At 41.9% G+C, this 24,617-nt stretch overlaps 6 protein-coding genes across 8 annotated transcripts; 4 read left to right on the top strand and 2 right to left on the bottom strand.

Moving 5' to 3' along the window:
- The first annotated feature begins 331 nt into the window (after positions 1-331).
- On the top strand, positions 332-1,832 carry LOC120458864 (retinoid-inducible serine carboxypeptidase). Its single transcript, XM_039646696.2, has 2 exons — positions 332-1,317; positions 1,388-1,832. Exons 1-2 carry the CDS (start codon positions 351-353, stop codon positions 1,696-1,698), a joined length of 1,278 nt encoding a protein of 425 aa, XP_039502630.1. The 5' UTR covers positions 332-350; the 3' UTR covers positions 1,699-1,832.
- Positions 1,833-2,197: 365 nt separating this feature from the next.
- LOC120451080 (retinoid-inducible serine carboxypeptidase) lies at positions 2,198-3,955 on the top strand. The gene is made up of 3 exons (XM_039634445.1): positions 2,198-2,347; positions 2,529-3,440; positions 3,627-3,955. The coding sequence occupies exons 1-3, from the start codon at positions 2,272-2,274 to the stop codon at positions 3,920-3,922; spliced, it is 1,284 nt and encodes a 427-aa protein (XP_039490379.1). The 5' UTR covers positions 2,198-2,271; the 3' UTR covers positions 3,923-3,955.
- Positions 3,956-5,757: 1,802 nt separating this feature from the next.
- LOC120450996 lies at positions 5,758-7,353 on the bottom strand. 3 transcript variants are annotated; one of them, XM_039634317.2, is made up of 5 exons: positions 7,135-7,353; positions 7,025-7,071; positions 6,569-6,967; positions 6,190-6,500; positions 5,758-6,084 (listed from the first exon to the last, which is right to left on the bottom strand). In XM_039634317.2, the coding sequence occupies exons 2-5, from the start codon at positions 7,051-7,053 to the stop codon at positions 5,834-5,836; spliced, it is 990 nt and encodes a 329-aa protein (XP_039490251.1). In that variant the 5' UTR covers positions 7,054-7,071; positions 7,135-7,353; the 3' UTR covers positions 5,758-5,833. The 3 variants fall into 3 exon arrangements, with proteins under 3 accessions (XP_039490251.1, XP_039490243.1, XP_039490260.1); XM_039634309.2 differs by having other exon boundaries at positions 7,025-7,081; XM_039634326.2 differs by having other exon boundaries at positions 5,916-6,121; positions 7,025-7,081.
- A 3,331-nt stretch (positions 7,354-10,684) lies between these two features.
- Positions 10,685-15,992, top strand: LOC120458444 (CD109 antigen). The gene is made up of 9 exons (XM_039646090.1): positions 10,685-10,818; positions 11,461-12,651; positions 12,714-12,975; positions 13,037-13,262; positions 13,318-13,338; positions 13,400-13,459; positions 13,519-13,627; positions 13,679-14,777; positions 14,871-15,992. Exons 1-9 carry the CDS (start codon positions 10,757-10,759, stop codon positions 15,906-15,908), a joined length of 4,068 nt encoding a protein of 1,355 aa, XP_039502024.1. The 5' UTR covers positions 10,685-10,756; the 3' UTR covers positions 15,909-15,992.
- Positions 15,993-16,009: 17 nt separating this feature from the next.
- LOC120458445 (phenoloxidase-activating factor 2-like) lies at positions 16,010-17,177 on the bottom strand. The gene is made up of 2 exons (XM_039646091.2): positions 16,838-17,177; positions 16,010-16,774 (listed from the first exon to the last, which is right to left on the bottom strand). Exons 1-2 carry the CDS (start codon positions 17,159-17,161, stop codon positions 16,010-16,012), a joined length of 1,089 nt encoding a protein of 362 aa, XP_039502025.1. The 5' UTR covers positions 17,162-17,177.
- Positions 17,178-21,873: 4,696 nt separating this feature from the next.
- Positions 21,874-22,449, top strand: LOC120458524. The gene is made up of 2 exons (XM_039646198.1): positions 21,874-22,009; positions 22,075-22,449. Exons 1-2 carry the CDS (start codon positions 21,899-21,901, stop codon positions 22,231-22,233), a joined length of 270 nt encoding a protein of 89 aa, XP_039502132.1. The 5' UTR covers positions 21,874-21,898; the 3' UTR covers positions 22,234-22,449.
- The last annotated feature ends 2,168 nt before the right edge of the window (positions 22,450-24,617 follow it).

Consider the following 24,617-nt stretch of genomic DNA (forward strand, 5'->3'; position numbering starts at 1 on the left):
TTGGTTATACTTGATCACAATGTCATTTTTTAGAAGAAAATAACTTCTTATTAAACATGAAATTTGTCCAAAAATTGATTTTTCTAATTGAATTAATAATTAATTGTTATTTATTCTAATTTAATTGCAATTATCATTGTTGAACTACCAAAATACGTTCTTACTTTAGAGTGTTTTAGTGCGCCTAGAACAGAAATCCACTTTTTTTTTTTATAAACATACGTTTATCTGATATAAAGAGAACCTTATTCAGGGTCACGTTCCATCCGGTCTAGAATGCTCTCCACATCGATAAATAGCCGCGATTTGGATCGCGAAGAGTCCAGTGATTTTCTATCTCATCATTGAGAATGTGGTGCAGCTCCCTGTCGATTGTGTGTCTCCTGCTCGGAATTTCCGAGGCCCGCAAAGGATTTGGGCCTGGCGAGCAGGACTGGGGATACGTGGACGTCCGCGATGGGGCCCACATGTTCTACTGGCTATACTACACCACTGCCAATGTGAGCAGCTATACTGATCGACCGCTGGTCCTATGGCTCCAGGGCGGACCTGGTGGCTCCTCCACGACCCTAGGAAACTTCCAGGAACTGGGACCCGTGGACACGAATGGCGAGCCGAGAGAGGGGAACTGGGTGCAGCATGTCAACGTGCTGTTTATTGACAATCCCGTGGGATCGGGGTTTAGCTATGCGGATAACACCAGTCTGCTGGTTACCAACAATTTGGAGCTTATCGACGACCTCATGAGCTTCATGTCGCACTTCTATAAGTTGCACAAAGAGTTCAAGACTGTCCCCCTCCACATTTTCTCGGAGAGCTATGGTGGTAAAATGGCTCCCGCCCTGGCCATCCGACTTGATGAAGCCATGAAGGCCGGTGAGCTGGCGCAGCCCGGTACTCTTAAGTCAGTGACTATCGGCAATCCCTGGATATCAACTCGGCCCATCAGCCGGGAGCACTCCAAGTATATGTTTGTTAATGGTTTGATCGATGAGGATGGCGTGGCACTTCTCGATGCCCAGGAGGAACGAATCTTAAGTGCGCTAAAGGAACACGAGTTTAATAAGGCCACTGATGAGTATTCAAAGTGGTATGCACTCATGCAGCAGCTGACTGGAGAGATCTACCTTTACAACACACAGACCCATCTGGATCCTTCAGAGGACAGAACCTACGGCTACGGAGATGATTTCATCGACTTTATAGTGGGAAATGTGAGTGAGGCCCTGCAGATCAACGGCACTATTTTTGCTTCACAGGTCATGGCAGTGTTATCTAGCCTTCACGGAGATCGCCTTAAATCGGAAATTAATACGAGTGAGTAATTGGTGTTAACTATTCATTTTTCCCTTAATACATTCTACGTACTTTATAATTTTTATTTCAGTACCCCGCCTGCTGAACGAGACCTCCGTTAAGATCAATATTTATTCTGGCCAGTTGGACATTTTAGTGCCCACCACAGCCACATTGGCTCTGATCAAGGACTGGGTATGGAGTAACAAGTCGGAATATCTGCAGGCCAATCGCACAGCCATCACAATTGAAGGCATACTGCAGGGTTACGAAAAGGTCGGAGGAAACTTCGGCATGTACTGGATAAATCGGTCGGGCCACATGGCCCCCTTAGATAATCCTGTTGCCATGCAGTACGTCCTCAAATCCGTTACTCAGTATGACAGCGACTATACCGAATAATTTAATAAGTAACCTAACCCACATCGAATAAAACATTTCTTCCATATAGACGTTGTATGCCAGATGCCCACTTTCGGTATTTTTGCTGACGTCTTAACCAAGTGCAGACCTAAGACATATGTATTGTGGGTGGGTCTATCGGCTGGGGGTCAATGTTTACTTCAAGCAGCAGATATGTTTAGATTGTGTTTAGAGTTCTACATTTTGGTGCAAAGGCACTGCCACCACGTTTATTAAGTATAAACTTTTAGCACACTCTTACAGTTCTTTTCCAAAGATATTTAAAACTGTGCTGTTTAGGGGAAGTCTATTTAATTTGGCAGAATTTCTAGTATCAGTAAATAAATAGGTAAGCCAAACATATATTCGTTTTATAATTTGAACATTATAAAAGAAAGGGTGATTTCAATTTCGGTCATCACACCCATTTGTAGTGTTTATTGGAAAAATGTACGTATTTCCTAGTAAAGTAAGCAAAGAGCGCAAAAGAATCGTCAGATCAGTGCGCATTTCCCGCCGAAGCAGGCAGTTTAGTTGTACTTTCCTTTCCACCGAATTGTGATCATCGCGATCATGCACCTTAATGAGAATAGAAATCATATATGGGCGTGTGCCTTGTGTTTTTTTTTGTCACTGACCGGCGTGCAAGGTGTGTATGTACGTTTTTTGAAACATTTATACGGGATCATTACCAAAGTGCAAAAACCACATATGTGCAACAATTTAGGCGTGAAAAATAGGTTGCATTGTTGTAGTTCCTTATTTTCCCTAGAAATTTCCATTTCTTTGAAAAGTACTGCAAGCTAGTACAGCTAGTTATATCGTTGCAGGACGCGTTGGTCTGGGACCTGGACTGCAGGAATGGGACTATGTGGAAGTTCGGGAGGGGGCTCACCTCTTTTACTGGCTGCTGTACACCACGGGAAATGTAACTCATTTCACTCAGAGGCCGCTCGTGATCTGGCTGCAAGGGGGGCCCGGAGTGGCCTCCACCGGCAGCGGGATCTTCGAGCAGTTGGGGCCCATCGACATCGAGGGCAGGACGCGGGAAAGCAGTTGGGTGGAGCACGTGAATGTTCTATTTGTGGACAGTCCGGTGGGCACGGGATTCGCTTACGTGGAGCAGCACGGCCGCTATGCCAGAAACAACAGGCAGATTGCCCTTGATCTCGTCCAGTTGATGAAGCAGTTTCTCAAGAAGTATCCCGATTTTCGAAAAGTGCCCCTGCATATATTCTCCGAGAGCTATGGCGGAAAAATGGCTCCCGAATTTGCGCTGGAACTGCATTTGGCCAAAAAAAGGGACGGCTTAGAGTGCGAACTGAAGTCAGTGGTAGTTGGCAATCCCTGGACCTCTCCACTGGATAGCATTTTGTCATATGCCCCCTTTCTGCTCCAATCGGGCATTGTGGATGATGACGGTTATCGTCGAATATCGCGATTGGCCGGTGAATTAGCAACACTTGTTTATGGCAAGAAGTGGTTACGCGCCTTGATAAAGGGGACCGAAGTTCAGGCTGAGATTGCCACCAGTGCGGGCGGCGTCTTTCTCTACAACACCCAGCGACGGGTTCACGTGGATGAGGTCTACCGGTACGGCGAAGACCCACAAATGAGCAACTTCATGCGGTCCAACGTGACTAAGGCTCTGGGACTCGCCGATATGCCCGTGTGGATGGAACAAAACTCCACAGTTTTCGAACGACTCAGTCAGGAGATTTTTAAGCCAGCGAATCATATCGGTAACTTATTTTTTGCTCGTGGTGAAAATGCTCTTTTCTTCAAGTACACATTTTATTGCTAAATGTAATACTCGGACTTAAAACTTACGAAAGACGTTTCCTTCCAATGTAATGCAATTTTTTTTGCTTTTATTGGCAAAATTAAGAAATTTGATCTTGTCAACGTTTCCATTTACCAAATTTCAGTAACCAAATTGCTTGAGGACACGCCGATACAGGTTGGCATTTATTCGGGCATTCTGGACCTACTGTGCGCAACGCCCGGCACCGTAAACTGGATTAGCCGACTGAAGTGGAGCCGCAGTTCGCAGTATGCCAAGGCACCCCGTACCGCCATTCGGATCGACGGTATACTAGAGGGGTACGAGAAGCACGGCGGACGACTTAGTATGTTCTGGGTCTTTCGGGCGGGACATCTGGTACAGCAGGAGAACCCAGCGGCAATGGCGTATATTTTAAGGTACTTCACCAGCTATGGGTAGTGTACCAATTCTTTCCAAATAAAATTGCAGAGCTTTCCCAACAACAGCTTTAATTCGAGAATTTCAATCATCTTCACATCACCCTCCCCACCCGTGAGTATCTCGAAACACTTGGTAATTAAATGCCATAATTTCGAGGCAAGGCCACAAGTCACCCACATGAGGCCCTTGCCCAGAAGCAGTAGCAGAAGCAAACAATTCTCTAACAATTTACTCAAAATTAACTGAAACCCTACTGCCTTCCCTTCGAAACTTTCTGGCTGGGATGCGGTTGGCCGCATCACACGGACAGACATTCGTCTGGCTCAGGCGGAGCCCCATTGTTGGAGCGCTTTACAGGTGCACCGCATCAATTTATTTTCCACACAAAAGCCCATTAAAAGTCTTACACACTTGGGCATTGATGAGCGGCTGGGGAACTTTTCGTTTCGGGTCTGGGTAAATGTTTGCCAAATGAAACCACTTAACCTTTTTTTCCTCCATCGACCGAAGGAAAAATGAGCAGACGAAGGTTAAGTTTAAAAAAGCAGCGTTGCGGCGGCCGGGACCGCAGCAAAAACAAATTAATTAAAAACTTAAAAGTTTGTCTACGGCAACGCCTCAATTGGACGGAATGAAGCTAAACAAGCAGGGACAGGAACTGGAAATTGTCGATCCAGACTATGCCGACCAATCCTTCATGGGACTGAATATTTGTATTTCTTGTCGATGCCTACATCCTTGGATTTATTGTTTCTCGAATAGAACAGTAGTTTAGCCAAGTTAAGAAAAGAACAAAGTTTTTAAAAAACATCTCGGTTTTTTTTGGAAGATCGCACTCTGAAATTCAATGTTAATCCGACAATTAATCAGCCAGTGTAATTAAGATGCTCAAAAGAATTCCACGTAATATTTAAAAAGTACAAATATTTCAAAGAAATCACTTTGTCGCACAACAATAGGAAATTACCTTAACCCAATTAGATAATTGATTTAAGTGGCCCAGCTCCGTACATACTTAATTTAGTGTGGCACTTTGCATAGCACTTTTCCCCCTCTTCAGAAATCACTCACGTCTTTTTGTCATCAACAACTAATTAGGAAATTCTTACGGGTGAAAATAGCAATCGAACAGCGCCAGGACCTCTAGTGCCGAATAGATAGATTGTAATTGGAGTCCATGGACTTTGTTCTCGCGTTCCACACGAATCGCGCTCCGTCACGTCAGGGTGCGGAGTAATTTTCACACAAGTTAACGCCACATATCGTGCATATTAATTATAGGCAAATCTAATTTGCCAGACCCCCCGTCCATTCACATACTCACCGCGAATCCTCCAACTGCAGACGGTAGTCACGTGTAAGGACCCGTGCCGCTTCAAGTATGCGGATAAAGCTCCTGCACGTATGCCACAGGCTCTATACTGAGTATGGTATGGTATGGTATGGTATGGTATATTGGCCTAGGCCGGATCGTGTGTGGCTGCCACGTTTCGACCGGGAGGGGGAATGCTATTGTAGCCATGTCAAATATTTATAGGGAAGCATGCCAAGATTTACCACGCAGCTCACAAATTGCTCCCGTATGCTGGCTCTTTCTTGGCCCGGCCAAGAGTAAAATAAATTAAATGCCAGCTGAAAACAAAGGAAAATTCTTCGCATGAAAAATGCGGCGGCTGGATGTGGACAGGGTAAGCAGAAGGTGAGTGTAGAACGAAATTACAGAAAGCAAAGGTGAATAAATAGGTGCTAATTAGTAAACAGTCAAAGCCAGATGTTGCCATTTCTTCAGGTTCTGGCATCGGAACTAAATCACAACGAGAACTTGCCCAAGCTCTACAATTGTTTCGAATGCCTTTTTAAACTTAAAATAAATGTTTTAATGACAGTTTTAAGAATTTAGTGTAATGTGTAAAATATTTGACTTGAAATTTAAGTATAGAAGCTTGAGACATTGTAGGGATCTTCGGCGTAGCTGGCGCAGAAATCACTCATCAGATGCTCTGCTCTCCTGAAAAATACTTTCATATTTTTTCGACTTTCATAAATATTTTTCTTATAGTTAGCACTGTTGCTACTCCATAAGGTCCATTTTCGCATACGGTCTATAACATCTGCGCAGAACTTACGCTTCAAATGCAGTTCTTTCAAGTTAATGTGATCTATTTGCCTTTGAACATTGCCTAAAAAAAAGTATATATATAAAACCATTTAAATACCCTAAAGAATTTTTGAATTAAAATTGACTAGAACACATTCATAGATACGAAAATTCTTTAAACACTTACGTGAATCAACTCGCAGTTGGGTTTCTCTTAAATGCTCGTGCAGTTGGAACTCCTCGTATTCGGTGACTATTTCGGCATAACGCATATCTCCAGGTACTTCTTTTAGTACCATATGATCTTTCTCCCTAACATAACATAGTTCATTGAAGTTGGGTCCGGAATAGGGAATCTGGGTAAGAAATCTGCCGTCCCTAAAGTGCCTGCGATATTCTTCTCTTTGTGACATCTTGTTGGCTACCATCAATAACACGCGACCGTTGTGGAATCGGAATATCATAGCGGTCAAAAGCTTCTCGACTTTTGAAAGACAGCTGAAAGACAAAATGATTCTTAAGAAAGTGTTTCAGCTCCTGAATTTTTCTAACTCGTTATCACTTACACTGCATTTCGAAGCGAGGTGACCCCAGGTAAGGAGTCGGTTTTTTTGATATGGTGCAACTCATGGATTAGGCAATTGATCAGATCCTCGGCGGCAGAGGATTGCATCCGGTGCAGATCCCGCACGTCGTGGATAAACTTCCTGACCAACCATCCCCGAAACAAAACCTGAATTCGAATTGCCGCCCGGTGGAAGTGTCCAAGAATCATACCCTGCAACCGTCGCCCCACTTTTTCACACAGGATACGGCGCGTGCGAGAGCCGCGCCACCAGCACTGAATGCCAATTGCCGCCTGCCAGCGCTGAAGGAGCAGCTTTCGGACGCGGTAGCCACGCCAGAATGATTGGATGCGACGAGCGGCAATGAACATCTTGTAGTCGATCAGATGCACAGGGGTCCTTTTCGGGAAGAGTCTTTAATAGTTGTATTTCCTTTCTTAATTTGTAGTGTGTTACCAGGATAGTTTCGCCGCCAAGGACCACATGCAACTTTGATTTTTCCCCTCGTGTAAGCTTATGATTAAGGGCTGCCTTTATAAACGAAATTAGGAATAGCCTCAACTTACTATAACTCAGTACCCGATTTCTCGTCCTCTTCCATGGTGGTTCCAGAAGGCCGAACAAAATGCATAAGCATCTCTATAAAATCGCGAATTAGTATGTAGTAGTTGTTTTAAATAAGCATAACAGGTGTCTTGTGTTGCAGCAACAATTTAAAGGAACTCAAGTGTCTAAGCCAAGTGTAAGTTTAACGCATTCCTGTATATGTATGTGGTTATTGATAACAAATGAAAAGCATTTTCGATGGCTTTTTTAAATTGTATGTAGAGATAATATTATATATACAATATCTGCAAAAATACGAAACAGATGTTAAAGGAGCTGTTTGCAGGCATAATTTCATTTTCATCTAACCAATTTCAATTCGAAGTTTGATCAAATTTGGCAACCTACCTGCATACTTTCAGCCGAAACTAAGAGAGAAAAACAATAAAAAAGTCTAGGAAGGGAAGGGGGCTTATATTTTTAGCACCACTTTATCTTTCAGATCTACTCATTCGCTTCATGCGCTCAATCAATTTTTGTAGATTTTTCCATGCCTTTTTTCGAACATTGCTTCTTGGCACGACTCACGTGTGTACTTCTATATTATTTTTCGAAGCTGCCAAATCTGTCCTGTCTCCATAGCTCTCACATCGGCAGTCATGATGTCGGCCTCTCGGTGCGCTGATGTGTGTCGATATATGACATTTTAATGTGTGCACATCATCAGTTTGTCAAGTACAGCAAGCAGCGGTGTTTGAAATAAAAATAATTAATAGGATAAGTGGTAAGTAGAGTACAGTTTCTAATGTAGTTTTTTCTTTTTTAAATAATTTTCAAGATGTTTATAAAATGCTCACTGTCATGATATTCTCACATTTAAGATTTTTTTCGAAAATGCCATTTACCATGCAAACAGTCTGTCAGTTTAAAAATTACGAATAAATAAATAAACATGTTCAAAGTATTTTAAATCACATATTCGTCAAAAGGGTTTAAATCAACATTTAAATATAAGCTTACACGTGTTCTAACTTACGCTTAAATTCGCAAATAGTCATAGCGCAAGTGCGCGGCGCGCACTTACTGCGCCGCAAAGTATGCAATCAATTTTTATAGCCCACATGCAGTGCCCAGCCGACGCGACGGAAACCGCCCTTTCAACTCCACGGGAGTCTGAATGCTGCAATGTTTCACCAATAATTTTCAATATAATCAGCACCTGTGACGACGCCCAAGAATTTGCACAAATGTTGCTAATGTATAAACATTTGTGGCCCCATCCCATTGTGGGTGTATCTAGCGGCAAGAGGAGAATATAAAATTTGAAATATCGTTGGGGCGCTTATCTGTAGGGGGTAATGCCCTGTGGGTTCTTGTGTTGGCGATAGTTTCAACACATGTGGTTATGGCAAAAGCTTTAGAACACCCACAACAATTCAAGTTTGCTTGAAATGTATTTAACAAGTAGAAATCCGCTTTTCCGACGATTTAGAGAATAGCCATCAGAGAACTGCAGCAAGCCACCGGCACTCTAAGTGCACCCGCTAAACACCGGGTGTCTCAGCACCGGGTGTTTCCAGACACTCTATTTGCGTCCATCACCACGGTGTTTTTATACCCGTTACTCGTAGAGTAAAAGGGTATACTAGATTCGTTGAAAAGTATGTAACAGGCAGAAGGAAGCGTTTCCGACCATATAAAGTATATATATTCTTGATCAGGATCAATAGCCGAGTCGATTTGGCCATGTCCGTCTGTCCGTCCGTCTGTCCGTCTGTCCGTCTGTCCGTCTGTCCGTCCGTCTGTCCGTCTGTCTGTCCGTATGAACGTCGAGATCTCAGGAACTACAAAAGCTAGAAAGTTGAGATTAAGCATACAGACTCCAGGGACATAGACGCAGCGCAAGTTTGTCGAATCATGCTGCCACGCCCACTCTAACGCCCACAAACCGCCCAAAACTGCCACGCCCACACTTTTGAAAAATGTTTTGATATTTTTTCATTTTTGTATTGGTGTTGTAAATTTCTATCGATTTGTCAAAAAAAATTTTGCCACGCCCACTCTAACGCCCACAAACCGCCCAAATCTGCCACGCCCACACTTTTGAAAAATGTTTTGATATTTTTTCATTTTTGTATTGGTCTTGTAAATTTCTATCGATTTGCCAAAAAACTTTTTGCCACGCCCACTCTAACGCCCTCAAACCGCCCAAAGCTGCTACGCCCACACTTTTGAAAAATGTTTTGATATTTTTTCATTTTTGTATTAGTCTTGTAAATTTCTATCTATTTGCCAAAAAACTTTTTGCCACGCCCACTCTTACGCACACAAACCGCCAAAAACTGTCAGTGTTAAAGACTCTCCTTTGCACTTCCACTAGCTGAGTAACGGGTATCAGATAGTCGGGGAACTCGACTATAGCGTTCTCTCTTGTTTGTTACTGTTTTTGGTTACACCCAAGAAAAAGGTCGTGCACATGTTTTTCCGTTCTGATGAATCTATTGTCCTAACAAATAAAATTTTTATATATTATTTAATAATATTTATACATACTTTATACATTTTTATTGTTTTTTTGCTTGTTTTATAATTTTAAAAAGAAAAATTATACATTTATAAAGTTAAGGCGCTTTGGAATGGGAAGCAAATATTAAAAAAGCAAATAATATAAAATATAAAAAAAATGTCTATTTCGTATTGCTTAAATTTCTGTATAATGAATGAGAATAAAGGAGGCTATCCTACAGATTTTGGGCGTAGTATATTTCGTTTTTCAGGAATTATGTTACCACAGAAACTCGAGTGTTTGCCAGACATAAATGAGTGTTTTTGCCACTCATCGCTTTTTGGGCACTTGCCTTTTTCTGCTTGTTTACCTTCTGTATTCTTCGTTAGTGAGTGTGATCGGCACCCGCGACATAGAGTGCCGCATTCTTTGCCGACTACCCGAATATTTTGAAAGGGTGTTTGTAAGTACCCGCGATGACCGGTGTGAGTGGCACCCGACACTCAAATTTGTTTAGTGTGATTAGGGAGGCAAAAAATGCCACTCTTGCAGTTATCTGATAGCTATGCCTGTCAGTCTGTCCTCCGTCGGTCTATCTGCATGAACGTCTATATCATATTAAATAGTTTGATAGTTGGGATTAAGTACCACGATGCTATTACTCGAAATAATCACACATCCACTCTAATATCCACAACCCTGTAAACCATTTTGGACAAGTGCATTAAAATGGCAAACCCGTAGAATAAACAAGCGGGAATACTATAGTCGATTAACCGACTATAATATACCCAGGATCAATAGCCATCCTGATCAGAATATATATACTTTATATAGTCGGAAACGTTTCATTCTCCTTGTTACATTCTTTTCAACTACTAGTTCCGTTACCCTTTTACTATAAGAGTAACGAGTATAGAAATGCGGTTGAAACATTTAATTATATTAATCTTATTAATATTAATCTACAAACACATACTTATTCCGTGTATGTGGCAATGCCTCGAGTGTATATAAAGTGTCCCGCTCAGAATAAAAGCGCACTATATTTTGTCGTTCAAGCTGGCAGGTCTTAAAATAATCAGTGGCTCCTTTAAAAACGGGAAAGATAAAGTACATACAGAAAAGACTGCATTATGCTGTGGTTAATAATAAGTTCAGCAATTTTGCACTGTGTGTCGACAATCAATACTGACGGGTTTGTATTAAAGCTGTGTTAATATAAAATTTAATATATAAAATTAGTAAACGGGTATAAAAAACTATCTGTTGTGTTAGATATAAGCGGATTTTCGACTATATAGCATAAACCTTGTTCAAACAGTTGTGATAAAAAAAAATGGCTAAGTATGTTTTTGTGGTTCTGAAGATTAAATAAATAAATTATAAGAAAAGGAACGTATAAATCGTTGGACTACGGATTGCAGATCTATAACGAGCTCTTATCAGCAATTCATTAAAATGAATATATATTTAAAATAGAAATTCCCATTAAAATTTCCCAATTTAAGCTTTTGTGTTTTTCTTGAAACACAATAATAATCACGAGCACAGTTGTCCGATAACGACTCAATGTCAGTTCTTCTTCCAGCAACAATTAAATTCAAAAGATAATATTTTGGCGCTTATAAAGAAATTTTTAATTCTGAAAATATATTTTGTTTTAAATATTAAAAATGTGCACACAGTAGTTGAACATATGTATATATCAATTCAAATTGATAATCATAGTAATTTAGATGTGAAAATTAGGTATTTCCTGAAAATTAAAATATAAAGAAGCCCATCGGTATATATATATATATATATATATTTATTGTCCCTTTTTCTTATTTTGCAGCCTGTATTCCGTTGTGGCACCCAAAACCCTAAGACCCAACAGCGCTTATAGTGTTGTAGTTGCCGTTCACAATGCATCTCTACCTACTGAAGTTTCAGTCAGCCTGACCGGACCTTCATTTAATTCGACGAAGAATGTTGAGGTTCAATCCACGTCCTCGAAAACTGTTAGTTTTGACATTCCGAAACTAACCGGAGGCCAATACGAGCTCAAAGTTCTGGGTAGTGGCGGCCTCGAATTCCGGAACTCCACCAAGCTGGACTTCGCAACCGACAAGAATTGGATATACATTCAATCGGACAAGGCCACCTATAAACCCGGCGATAAGATCCAGTTTAGAGTACTCCTCCTAGACAAACACACCCGACCAGCCGTAATCGATAAGCCCATTGCAATTAAGATACGCGATGGAGCCAAAAATATAATAAAGCACTGGAAGGATATCAAGCCGACAAAGGGTGTCTATTCCGAAGAGCTCCAGCTGTCCGACCGCCCGGTCCTAGGCAACTGGACTATAACCGTCACGGTGCGAGACGAGGGCAAGGAGACGAAACAAATAGTGGTGGACAAGTATGTGGTGCCGAAGTTCGAGGTGCTCGTATCAACCGCCAAGGATGTCGCGGCTAGTGCTGGGTACATTAGGGCAACGATAGAAGCCAGGTACACCTTCAGGAAGCCCGTAAAGGGCCACGTCGTCGCTTCGATCGAGGGCAGTTCGACCGAAAAAAGCCTGCCCATTGATGGAGAGGTGAATGTGGAGTTTCCCATTTTAGCGACTGCCAAGAGTCTTTTGAAAATAACTGCCATTGTTACCGAGGAGCTGACGAACCTCAAACGCAACGGTACTGCCTACGTGACCCTCCACGAACATCCCCACGAGCTGGTGGATATGTTTTGGCCAACGCATTATAGGCCAGGTGTAATGTATGATTTTCAGACTGTGGTTAAAAACTTGGACGGTTCTCCTGTTATGGACTCTTCTAAGATGGTTAACTTCAACGTGAAGTGCTGTCAGCGTTCTAGAAATTTCCAAGCTTCCCTTCAAAATAGCACTGCCACCCAGCATATAATGCTCCCAGATTCAACGTGCAAAAGTTGTCTTGTGACGTGTACATTTGACACTGCAGCAAAATTAGAACGGTACATACATAAGCTTGATAAGACACTCATGATTGCAGTCATTACCAAGAAGTAAGTAAAATTATTAGTGCTTTTGGTTATACTAAATTATACTTACTCCTTTCACTTCATAGTCCGCAACTAAGGAAGAATCTTACAATCAATGTTGTATCGGATACCTATCTTCCTTACTTTATTGTCACTATCGTCGCACGGGGCAACATAGTTCAGAGTGAATATGTAAAGATGCAAGGCAGACAAAGGAGTCGCGAATATACGTTTAAGCCAACCTTTGAAATGGTGCCTCAAGCTACGATATTCGTACATTACATTTCCAATGGGGTTCTGATGTCTGACGAAAAAACTTTCGATGTCGAGAAGGACTTTGGAAACACGGTAATCCACTCTGTATTTAACAAAAGATTATTAAATTAATTTTTAATACACTTGCCGACAGATTGAAATAATAACAACAAAGGAAGCAAGGCCCAGGGGTGAAGTCAGCCTAAAGGTAAAAACCTATCCCCATTCCTTCGTCGGTCTTCTTGGAGTGGATGAGAGTGTGCTGCTTTTAAGGTCAGGAAACGACCTGAACCGTGATCATATATTGAACAACCTCGCCACGTACTCCTCCGATTTGGTGACCCTAACAAACGCGAATATAAATATCTACAAGAACTCGGGTAAGTTATTTTTATAAGCTTTTGTTGGTATTGCTAAACTGGATTAACCCTTTAGGTGGCTGTTATACCACTGTTGGTAAGTTCTTAAATCGAACATAAAATTTAATGATTTGTACTTTAATATCCCTATATATTAGGCCAAACGAATTGTACTGGTAACCTCATAAGTCTTACGGTGTTTGGAAAAGATGAATCAGGTAATCAATCAATTGCTTAAATTCCTTCTCTTCTTTAAGGGCATCTTAAATAATTCCAGCAATGAACCTTGGTCCTGTTCCCACTGACAGCTCAACCAAGGCACAAGGTGCACTTCCACCAGTTCGTAAGCTCTTCCCAGAAAGCTGGCTATTTTCAAATATAACAGAGTAAGTTTTTAATATTCTCCAAAAGCACACAAAATACATTTTAGTCTACAGCGTGGGGGCCAACGGTGAATACATCATTAAAAAGACAGTTCCCGATACGATAACCTCCTGGGTGATCACCGGCTTCTCGCTCAGCCCTCAATCCGGCCTTGCCATGACCAGGGATTCAAACAGAATTCGTGTGTTTCAACCGTTCTTTTTAACCACCAACTTGCCATACTCTGTGAAGCGCGGTGAAGTGATTGCCATTCCCGTGGTCGTCTTTAACTACTTGGGAAGGGGTGTGGAGGCGAGAGTATCAATGGATAACTCTGAGGGTCAGTACGAATTTCTTGAGACCACCAGCGCTAATGTGTCTCAGTATTTAATTGGAGTACAAAGGGAAAAAATAATATGGGTACCGGCAAATACCGGACGTAGCATATCGTTCATGATCCGCCCGAAGAAAGTTGGTCTGACCACTCTGAAGATCACCGCCATCTCGCCATTTGCCGGTGACAGACTAAATCAAATACTGAAAGTGGAGGCCGATGGCGTAACAAAGTACGTCAACAAAGCCGTATTAATTAACGTTCAAAGGTTGACGCGACGTAGTCTGGAACCGCCGGAAAAATCACTTATCGTGGAAGAAGTCAAAGATGCTATTGAGGGTTCCACGTTCCTTGATATTCAAGTGGGTGGAAATAGCCAAGCGCCTCAATTGGAACATCTCGACGGGCTGGTTCGCGAGCCCTATGGATGTGGCGAACAGAACATGTTCAACTTTGTACCCAGTATCCTGGCGTTAAGCTATTTGGAAGCAAGTAATCGAAGTGATCAAGCGAATCTAGCGAATAGCGCTAAGAGTTATGTCGAAACTGGTTACCAAAGAGAACTCACCTACAAACGTTCCGATGGTTCCTTCAGCGCTTGGGGCCAAAATGATCCTTCCGGCAGCACTTGGCTTACTGCATATGTGATACGGTCTTTTCACCAGGCTGACAAGTACATCGACATTGACCCCAAGGTGTTGGCAGATGGACTTGATTTCCTCGTGTCCCGGCAGGGTGCAAATGGGCAGTTTAACGAATTAGGCAGTGTTATACACAATAGTCATGGAAGTCCGTTGGCGCTTACATCATTTGTCCTGCTGACATTCTTCGAAAACAAGGTGAGCTTCCATTTTTTCCCCTACACTGTACTAATATAGGTTCTTTATCAACTTAACATTGAGATATTCACTACCAAACTTCTCCCTCTGCAGGAATATCAAGCTAAGTATCAGCATGCGATCGACTGGGCTGTGGAATTTGTGGCTAGGCAGGTGGACCAATCAAGTAATCCGTACGATCTGGCCATTGCCGCCCTGGCCCTGACATTAGCAAAAAACCCTAAAGCCAATAGGGCCTTGGCCAAGTTGGAAAAAATGGCCAATTGGGCTGGCGACCACAAGTGGTGGACCGGTTTAGATAGGAGCCACGATGTGGAGATCACCTCATATGTGCTACTCGCCCTTCTGGAGCAAGATGTTATGGATCCACCCAAACCGATTGTCGATTGGCTGATAAGCAAGCGCAACAGCAACGGAGGTTTCGTCTCTTCCCAGGACACTGTTGTTGGTATTATGGCCTTAACCAAGTTAGAACTCCAAACACATATACCGACCGAAGAGATTGACCTTGAACTTATACTTTCGAAAGAAAACAGAAAACATATAATGGTAACTCAAGAAAATGCTTTGAAAGTCCAGACACACCCGCTTCCTGAAAACACTAACAAGGTGCAGTTCGTGGCCACAGGGCATGGGCGTGCACTAGTTCAGCTGAGTTACCGCTACAATGTGGCCACCAAGGAGGCGAGTCCGAGCTTTAAATTAACGACTATGGCTAAGAAATCCGGTAAGCACCGACTGGTCCTCGACATTTGCGGCGAGTACACTCCCATCGCAGCCTCCGCAAGGAATAAGCCCACCAATATGGCTTTGATGCAGGTGCAGCTACCATCTAGTTATGTTTGCGATACTGACTCCTTCGCCGATATAAAAGCCATTTCAGACGTAAAGAGTGTGGAGACCAAAAAGGAAGGCACCGAGGTTCATATCTATTTCGAAAAGCTGTCGCCTGGTGACCGCAAGTGCCTGGTCCTGAAGGCGATATACACCCATCCGGTGGCCAGTCTGAAACCAACTTGGGTCCGGCTCTACGATTACTATGCCACCGAACGCATGGCCACCGAATTTTATCACGTGGACTCTTCTCTGTGTGACATTTGCCACGGCGACGAGTGCGGAAGTGAGTGCTAGAGTGCTTTAATACAATAAATTCACTAATTCAAAAAAAAAAAAAAATACCCTGCACAATTAATAAAATGTATGTTTTAACGTTTATATTGTTTATATGTTATTTAAATTACAATATTGTACGGCAGTACCTCCTGATAAATCCATTCCTTGAACTTTCTTATATCGGTGAACTGAATAGCTCCATTAAGGCTGGTGCTCCAGGCGCCAACCACATAGTACCTGCTGCTCTCGGTGGGACAAACTAGAGGAGCCCCTTTGGCATACATGGGCTGCTGAGCTCGGGGAACAGCACTTAACACTGGACTGGTGGAGGTGTTTGAAAACATATTTTCCTCGACATCCATATCCAACCTTAGGACAATATTGCGAGTCGGTCGTAATCTGTTCATCAATCTATAATTCCAACCGGTGACAAAGCAACTTTCGTATTCCAGATCCACTCCCTTGTGGTCGAGGCAAATGGGTATTATATGCTGGACTCGGGGAAACTCCTCTGTAAGGATCAATAGGGCAATGTTGTGCTTTGTCGAGTCCCAATTAAATTGCTGATGAACAATTCGATATTGGACATTGAGATCCACGTGAGGCACGAACTCGCGATCACTTGCCAGATCCCAATCCCCAGCCCTTACGACAAGTGGTTGCTCGGGCGCTAAACAAGTGGCTGTTGTGAGGACCACTTTGTAGCCAATCAACACACCATTGCATAAAAACCTCTGACCGGTGTCTAGAATGGCCACCATGTAAGGGTATTCGGCAAGGCTCGTCTCCAGACGACCTCCTAATAGATTCATGAAAATGCCACCAGCATTGCCAATGCCGCATTGCTTGAACCCTAAAGGAATCGTCCCGTTCATTGGAGAAAGCTGGAAGTAGGGCAAGGCAAAATTGTAGAGAATTATTTTATATTCCATGTCCCCACAACCTACCATATCATCGGGATGACAGCAAACCTCTAGGTAATGACAACCATTTGTCGACTTTACTCTTAGATCTACAGTTAGTTTTGAACCACTCCGCACAGTCGTTGAGCAATCAGATCGCTTAACACAGGTCTTGTTGCTAAGTAAGCCGCAATATATTTTTTTAGCTATAGGGATTGGATCAGTTCTGGTCGATGGGATCGACGTGGTCGCTGTGCTCATTATTTCCTCTGGTAAACCGAAGCCTAGATCTGCACTCTCATCAATATCCTCTGCTTCTCCCAAAGCGCCCGAAAAAATGGCTAACAAACTTATTGTTATTAGAAACATATTTTTCTGACTACACTTGATACTATTTATGATATTTGTATAGCCTTATTTTTCTCTTCTGCAGAACGTAGCTGGGAGAGGCATTTGCATGTACTGAGCTGATATGTGAGTTAATACTCGTAGTGCACTTCATTTTTTGATATTATGTGCTTTTATACATAAGATATTTATCCATATATGTATACTATACGTACACTATATTTGAATTAATTGATAACAGGCCGTAGTCGACATCCCCTACGTATTAACGCCTGTGCAAAGTAAATATATTTATGGTACTCTGTTATAACTCTTTTTTTAAAACAGTTTTTTTTTTAATAATACATCACTTAACATTTTCAAATAATTTTCGTTTCTACGTATAACACAATGATTTGATAATCATATATGTCATACACATATATGAGAGTCAAATGATGGGAATTTACTTTCTTAAGAACAGAGAACCGACTTATCAGTTTATTTACTGATAACGCGAATGCCTTTCAAAGCATTCTTTTAATGCCTAGAATAGGGGTTTTTAAGTCTAAAATAAGCAAACAAAACATTTCCGTTAGGGATTTTAATTTCACTAGCTAGATTAATAAGAAAACAAATCTGGATTAAGTGTATTTGAGGTAACAAATTAATCAAGCTTAAGAACAAAATTCTTTTTCGATGATATGGAAAAATATCCATGAATATTGGTCTGAGTACTAAAATATTTCCTTGCATTGCGTGTTGATTTTTTTCTAATTACTGTTTTTAGTTCTTACACTTTGCTATGCTAATCAAAAAATTTGAACTTTTGAACTTAGATGTGTTTTTTTTAGCACAGCAGAGGATGGCAGATTAAAACCTCGCTTGCCGTTTGGAATGATTCTAGTTTACCTTTCCCAAGTGGAGTTAGGAATACGGCAGAAATTCTTCTTTCCATTGGCTGATGAATGAACACCATTGGGCAGGGGTTGCATCAGTTGACAGCTGGAGCTGCGTCCTTTGCCTTCCTTCCTGCTGCCCCTCGCGATTCGAGTAGACGTTTTCTAATAAACATTAAGTTGACATGAAATACACGCCAAACAAATGAAGCAAATGCATTTCACCCCCGGCGGTGGCGGGGAGTGGGCGTGGCCAACTAATGCCGCCCCTTTCAGAACGGCTTTCAACGCCGACACCGCAGGATATGTTTACAAATTGAAAAATATAGCGTGCGACCAAGAGGACGTGCAGCGAGAAATGCACAGTGGACTTATTCCATTTTATTGTGTTGACTATTGAGCCACTTACACATATCATAACCATGAACAATGAAATCCACATAAATATAAATATTTTAGCATTTTTAATTGAAATATTAACTTGTACATAACCATAGTTTCGGACCAGAATTAACAGATTTCACAGCACTGTGGCTATATAGGCAAGTTTTGCTGTTGAAATGAGTTGTTACATGGGTCAGTTGGCTGTGGGCAGACAGACCTTCTGCAAGTGGACCGTCGACGTGCAGCGCGGTTTTCCCCGAACACAGCTCGTACATACTAATGTTGAAAATATATAATGGTTTATATGTAGAAAATGGCAAACCGTGCAGCAGTCTACATACATATATATTTCATATATATACGGCTAAAAATGAATATTTTCTGCAGGAAAGTATCCGGAGGAGAGAAATCTGACACGAAACATTTGCGTGACAAGCAAAATGTTGGCGCATCCTGGGACATCGGACTATGGGAAAGAGGGTGCGGTGCCATGCTGGGGGAAAATTCACGTCCAGTGCATTTCAAAGGAAGCCAGAAAAATAATTATGGCCCGAATCACAATAATGCAGAGTAGAAAAGCGCAGCAGAAAAATAGTCAACCGCAAATTAGGAGTGTGTACAGAGGTATGGTGAAACAGTCTGGGAATGTCAGGAGCGTGCTAATGAGCCGCAGGGTATGTCGGCAATTTTCTATGCTCATGACATTGAAAAATAACTTAAAGTTTTGGAGGGGTAGAGTTGGACAAGCTTGATTGATAATGCAGACATAGCACTGGCAAAGAGATTTTTTTGTTTAAAGTTTATGGTGGATATGGTCTTAGCCTCTAAACTAAGATCCTAATATTTTTGAGAATTCCAAACTAATAAGAATAACATGGCATTCAGACCAGTCATAGTATGGTATAATAATAAAGCAGTATTAACACAAGTGATTAAATTTACTTTATACGTACCTAAATTGAGCGCAGGCTGGTATCCATAGACCATAGAATTATTCCTGGAAAACATGAGAAAATGAACTGGCGACTAACCCAGAGACAAATCTGGCCAAAATGAACGGAGGCAGCCGTTGGCAGCTCCCATTTAGCAATGTCGGATTGACAACAATTAAATTTGCTGCCTGTCTGATGTCGCAATGAGCTGGCCAATCAGCCACCTCTTTGCACCTCCGCAGATGTCGACGATGTGAAATTGTTGACAGAATTCAAATCAGTGCCACAGGGCAAAATGCACCGCCTCGCTTCGTCAGAGGAACGCCGCTACTGATGGAAATGAGGATGTCGTGTCGGCAATGTCTGTGTCATAAATGTCACTTTCAATTTCGTTGTCTGGCTGGCAGTACTATGTCTTTGGTGGGTTCGATTAAAGCGTGTGTTGAATGCCAAGTTTGCTAAACGCTCTTCTTCTTAGGCCACCATCGGAGCAAAGGAAAATTTAATTATGTCAGCAGAACGCTGTGCATCAAGTCAAGTGACAAATTGCGACATGTGGAGCAATTTCAAAAGAAATGGCCATCAGGTCGATTCTGAAGGACGACAACATGTACTTTGCTTATATTTTCCACTCATTTTTTTGTAGAAATTGGTTTTCTCACTTTCTTGCTCACCAAAAAGGTTTTTATATAGCTATTTTCCTTGTTATCTCACATATTTCTATGAAAATACCAAGTATACCATCAACACAGTAATTCTGTCTTCACAAATAATGTCAACACTTTGCGGTCCCATATACACAATTTCAAGATTTAATACATCTTGGAGTTTCTACGTTTCAATTAATAAGTAAGTACATAGAAATAGTTTTGTACAGCTTCCCTAACAACCCTATATAAAACCATTTATCTAAAGCAACTACAAATATGTTATTATGGCTTAAACTATACCGCGCAAAACAAGTGTCAAAGGTTTCGTGTTGCCAATCGCGCCGGATCCCGTCCTAGCCAGCATCCTGGACAATGAATGTCTGGGCCGGCAACGAGTGCTTCCTGATTTCTGATAGTGGCACACCGACTGTCTCCAGACAACTGTACCAGCTACTACTGTATAACTGTCGGCAAGTTGGCTTTATTACTTCCACACTGTTGAATATGCATATAAAAAGCGAATCGGCAGGGGAGGCTTGCTTTGACGACTAGCGGCACGCCCACTTTGAATGGCTGGTTGGTTGGACGGATGGTTGGAGGGTCCTTTGTGCTCAGTGCTTCTGCCAAAGGGCAAGGCAACCGATGGCCCAGGCGGGTGCATTATCACTTGCCAGCCAAGCGAAATATTGTGGGTGCATTAAATATTTTCCCTCTTTCCGCAAGACAAAAGGAACGCTGCAAGAACTCCGGGCGGAGGATGAGGTTGAGCTGAACAAACTATGCGGGCACGAGATGAGGCAAGGACTTTGCCTACGCTCCCTTCCCTGACCATTGTCTGCGTTTTATGTTAAACTATTTATGCCTGGTCCTAGGCACTCGGTTTTCGGCTCCTAGCCACCGGATCTCGAGGTGTCTCGGCTGGATGGCGCTCGAAAGCCGAGACTTGCAAAATTTACCTACTACTTACATACAGCGGCTGCTGGGGGGCGGTGGGCCGCATTTTCATCGGGCAACATTTTGCGGGGGAATTTATGAAAAATTTAAAACAATTGTGTGGCTTTGGCCGCATCGTTCCGGCTGCAGGATGGGTGGTCATTGATCGCTTGGTTGGTCAGTTGGGTGCCAGCTCCACCAAAAATTGTTCATGGCATTCTGCGATGCCAAAGCAAGGAATACCAACTATGCATTGATTGGTTACCTCCTTATAAATGGGGCGTTGGGGTCCTGCTGGATGCTGACGACAAGAATGCAGAAAGGCAACTAACCGAAAATTTATTAAAATCCTACTTTGTGCGCAAAATATTTAATACTATTTTCATCCTCCAATTTTAGTATCCAAATATATTATTGATTACATTAAACGTAAATAACACTAACAAAATTTTCAAGAAATATTTTCATAATACAGAAAAATTTATTGCTTAAATTGTTCTATATTTTTTTTTAAATTTTTATATTTTTATATCCATTTATAAAACAAAATTTTGTCTAAATAGGAATTTATCGTCCAAAGACAACATGTAAAATTTTTTAATGTTCTATATTTTATAAACCTTTGCAGAAATTTAATATTTTTATAATATATTTTCTTCGATTATTCTAGGACTAAGTAGCCTTAAAAAAGAGAGACAAGCTTGCGTAGAAACGGACGGACGATCCTGGCTATTTGGACTGGCTGATCAAGTAGAAATCAGTATACTCTCTGCAAGTGCATGAAAACATGATCACATGACATTTTTTCATGGAAACATTCCTTCAACTTATCGTATCACATTTATTAAGAATTGCAATAAGCATGAACTCCGATTTCCACGCAAGCAGATAAGCTTGCGGTTCCCTTGACAAATCTGTATAAATAGCAAAGATTCTCAGCCAAAGTCACAGTGTCTTCCAGCCTCTCAAGCCAAGCGAAAGATGTCTCCTAAATTCGCTCTTGCAATTCTGCTGCTCAGCTGCGTTCTCCTAGGAATGGCGAATGCCCAGCAAAACAGGCGCTCTCAGCAGTCTAGACCTCCCCGACCAAACGTCAGTACTAAATATTCGTATTGATTTGGAAAATATTTTAATCAACATTTTATAATCAATATTAGATCGGGCCCCGAATGAATCAGGATGGTCCTTTGCCACCAAATTACCCCCCTCCGGCTGAGGATGCTGTAGCCAGTGGTGGTTCTGCCACCGTGGATTGCGTGCCCAATCTACTGGCTGGTAACATCCGTGATACCAGGAAACCTAGGCCCAAGCCTTAGTTGGAAGCCCAAAAAATTTTACTGCCGAAGCGAAGAGAAATGAGGAAAGAGAAACGCAGATGGCGTCCACAATAAGTGATACGAAATAAGAAATTGATGTTTATATGATATTCCAAAAATGCACTTACACTCTAAAAACGATTTAAAAAGTACGTAATATAATTTAATTAATTGTTTCCGAAAGTAATAAAATAAATTTCTAAACAAAGTTTTAAATTTATTCACCTCATTTCGCTTTATCAGCTTTAACTTACAAAGCTGATACCATTACCTCTTTAAAAAAAAATCACTTTGTGATCAAAAACAACGAAACTGTGATTTATTATACCCGTTACTCGTAGAGTAAAAGGGTATACTAGATTCGTTGAAAAGTATGTAACAGGCAGAAGGAAGCGTTTCCGACCATATAAAGTATATATATTCTTGATCAGGATCAATAGCCGAGTCGATTTGGCCATGTCCGTCTGTCCGTCCGTCTGTCCGTCTGTCCGTCCGTCCGTCTGTCCGTCTGTCTGTCCGTATGAACGTCGAGATCTCAGGAACTACAAAAGCTAGAAAGATTAGGCATACAGACTCCAGGGACATAGACGCAGCGCAAGTTTGTCGAATCATGTTGCCACGCCCACTCTAACGCCCACAAACCGCACAAAACTGCCACGCCCACACTTTTGAAAAATGTTTAAATATTTTTTCATTTCTGTATTGGTCTTGTAAATTTCTATCGAGTTGTTAAAAAACTTTTTGCCACGCCCCCTCTAACGCCCACAAACCGCCCAAAGCTGCCACGCCCACAGTTTTGAAAAATGTTTTGATATTTTTTCATTTTTGTATCAGTTTTGTAAATTTCTATCGACTTGCACGAAAACTTTTTGCCACGCCCACTCTAACGCCCACAAACCGCCAAAAACTGTCAGTGTTGAAGACTCTCCTTCGCACTTTCACTAGCTGAGTAACGGGTATCAGATAGTCGGGGAACTCGACTATAGCGTTCTTTCTTGTTTTCTATTACATTCTTTCAAATTTTTTAGCTGTTTTTTTGACCGATACATAAAGTAGTCATTGCAATGCCAGCCATATAATAGACGAACAAGTGGACAAACTGACATGGCTCTAATTAAAAATATACACATATTTTTATATAGTAGCAAATGTTTTTGTACTGCGTTGCAAACTTCTGAGTGAAATTTAAATGTCATCTGCAAGGGTAAAAAGTAGACAACTTCGATCCGCTATTGGGTCATTGCGGCCAATTAAAAATGATCGCTAAGCCAAACCAAAATCATTGAACGAATCATTTCGCATGGCCGCCTTCTGCGATATAACTGTTTTGCGACTTCCGGTCCGCAACTGTGCATTCTAGTGGCCGGAAATGGTGGAAAATTTTGCGGCCTAGGCAAGTTTTAGGGGCCAATTTTCAATGGATTTTGGGGGCGAAGAGCTGGAAAACTTAATTAGCCAGCCGCAATCCAAAATCCAATTGGGATGGTGATTGTTCCTGAAACCGAGGCAAAAATTTCATTGCAATTGTCTCTAGTCCAAAATCAATGGTACATGCATTTACAGCAACAGGGAGTTTGGTGAATGGGAGCAGGCCCAATTGTTTGTGTGCCCGCCTGTCAAACAATATTGCAGCAGGGAGATTAGTTGCTTATTTTGACAGGAGCTGTCAGTGTTCCGTTTAGCACCGGCTCCGGGAAGCCAGGATCCCGTATTGGACCGGGTAAACACACGTTTGCAGCTCCGTTTCCTTTTACGATAGAATCCATGAAAGGATATAGAGGATTTCAAGGATGCGCCTTAGCCAGCTGACGATGATGATTCTCATATCTCTAGTGCAGCCAGTGCATGCATTTCTGCTCGACTGCCCTGCCACATCCGCATACTCATCCGCACCCTCGCCCGCAGCCACATCCACATCGAGCATAGTTTTTCTTTGGCTTCTCTCATTTTTCATGCGCGCCAGCTAAGCTTTTAATTAAATGCAAGAAAATTCAATTTTAATTAAAATTTCTCAAAAGTCTCTGGGCTGGCATTGCATACGGATGGCGCAGCGATTGGGTGGGGATGGGGATGCGGATGTGGATGCGGATCCGGATCCAGATCCGGGCTAGGTATGGGCTCTTGGGTCTTGTCCTGTTTTCGATCTGGGCTGTTCGACTCGAGTGTTTGCCAAACGTGTAAAATTGAAAATTAGGAAATCGAATTGTAATGCCAACCGGGTTAGGACGAAGAACAAAGGGGAGGCAGTTTGTGGGAGAGGGATCCCGGTTATCAGGCACACAAAAGCAAAATTGTAAAGTAATTGAAAATGAAAATTCATTTAGGATCCGCATCGGGATGAGCAAATACGCTGGGCAGGGGCTGAGGGTTTTTGAAGGGGCATA

The sequence above is a fragment of the Drosophila santomea genome, chromosome 2L, assembly GCF_016746245.2.
Source record: "Drosophila santomea strain STO CAGO 1482 chromosome 2L, Prin_Dsan_1.1, whole genome shotgun sequence".
In the NCBI taxonomy this organism is placed as follows: Eukaryota; Metazoa; Arthropoda; class Insecta; order Diptera; family Drosophilidae; genus Drosophila; species Drosophila santomea.

What these genes read in the sequence shown, in the direction of transcription:
- LOC120451080 (XM_039634445.1), top strand. Translation starts at nt 2,272, where the DNA reads ATGCACCTTAATGAGAATAGAAATCATATATGGGCGTGTGCCTTGTGT. An exon ending in GTCACTGACCGGCGTGCAAG is followed by an intron (nt 2,348 to 2,528) that starts GTGTGTATGTAC and finishes ATATCGTTGCAG; the next exon opens with GACGCGTTGGTCTGGGACCT. An exon ending in TAAGCCAGCGAATCATATCG is followed by an intron (nt 3,441 to 3,626) that starts GTAACTTATTTT and finishes ACCAAATTTCAG; the next exon opens with TAACCAAATTGCTTGAGGAC.
- LOC120450996 (XM_039634309.2), bottom strand. Translation starts at nt 7,205, where the DNA reads ATGCTTATGCATTTTGTTCGGCCTTCTGGAACCACCATGGAAGAGGAC. An exon ending in TTGGCGGCGAAACTATCCTG is followed by an intron (nt 6,968 to 7,024) that starts GTAACACACTAC and finishes CTTCCCGAAAAG; the next exon opens with GACCCCTGTGCATCTGATCG. An exon ending in ACCTCGCTTCGAAATGCAGT is followed by an intron (nt 6,501 to 6,568) that starts GTAAGTGATAAC and finishes TTTGTCTTTCAG; the next exon opens with CTGTCTTTCAAAAGTCGAGA.
- LOC120458864 (XM_039646696.2), top strand. Translation starts at nt 351, where the DNA reads ATGTGGTGCAGCTCCCTGTCGATTGTGTGTCTCCTGCTCGGAATTTCC. An exon ending in TAAATCGGAAATTAATACGA is followed by an intron (nt 1,318 to 1,387) that starts GTGAGTAATTGG and finishes TTTTTATTTCAG; the next exon opens with TACCCCGCCTGCTGAACGAG.
- LOC120458445 (XM_039646091.2), bottom strand. Translation starts at nt 17,161, where the DNA reads ATGTTTCTAATAACAATAAGTTTGTTAGCCATTTTTTCGGGCGCTTTG. An exon ending in GCTGTCATCCCGATGATATG is followed by an intron (nt 16,775 to 16,837) that starts GTAGGTTGTGGG and finishes CCCTACTTCCAG; the next exon opens with CTTTCTCCAATGAACGGGAC.
- LOC120458524 (XM_039646198.1), top strand. Translation starts at nt 21,899, where the DNA reads ATGTCTCCTAAATTCGCTCTTGCAATTCTGCTGCTCAGCTGCGTTCTC. An exon ending in CTAGACCTCCCCGACCAAAC is followed by an intron (nt 22,010 to 22,074) that starts GTCAGTACTAAA and finishes AATCAATATTAG; the next exon opens with ATCGGGCCCCGAATGAATCA.
- LOC120458444 (XM_039646090.1), top strand. Translation starts at nt 10,757, where the DNA reads ATGCTGTGGTTAATAATAAGTTCAGCAATTTTGCACTGTGTGTCGACA. An exon ending in ATTGCAGTCATTACCAAGAA is followed by an intron (nt 12,652 to 12,713) that starts GTAAGTAAAATT and finishes TTCACTTCATAG; the next exon opens with TCCGCAACTAAGGAAGAATC. An exon ending in AAATATCTACAAGAACTCGG is followed by an intron (nt 13,263 to 13,317) that starts GTAAGTTATTTT and finishes TTAACCCTTTAG; the next exon opens with GTGGCTGTTATACCACTGTT.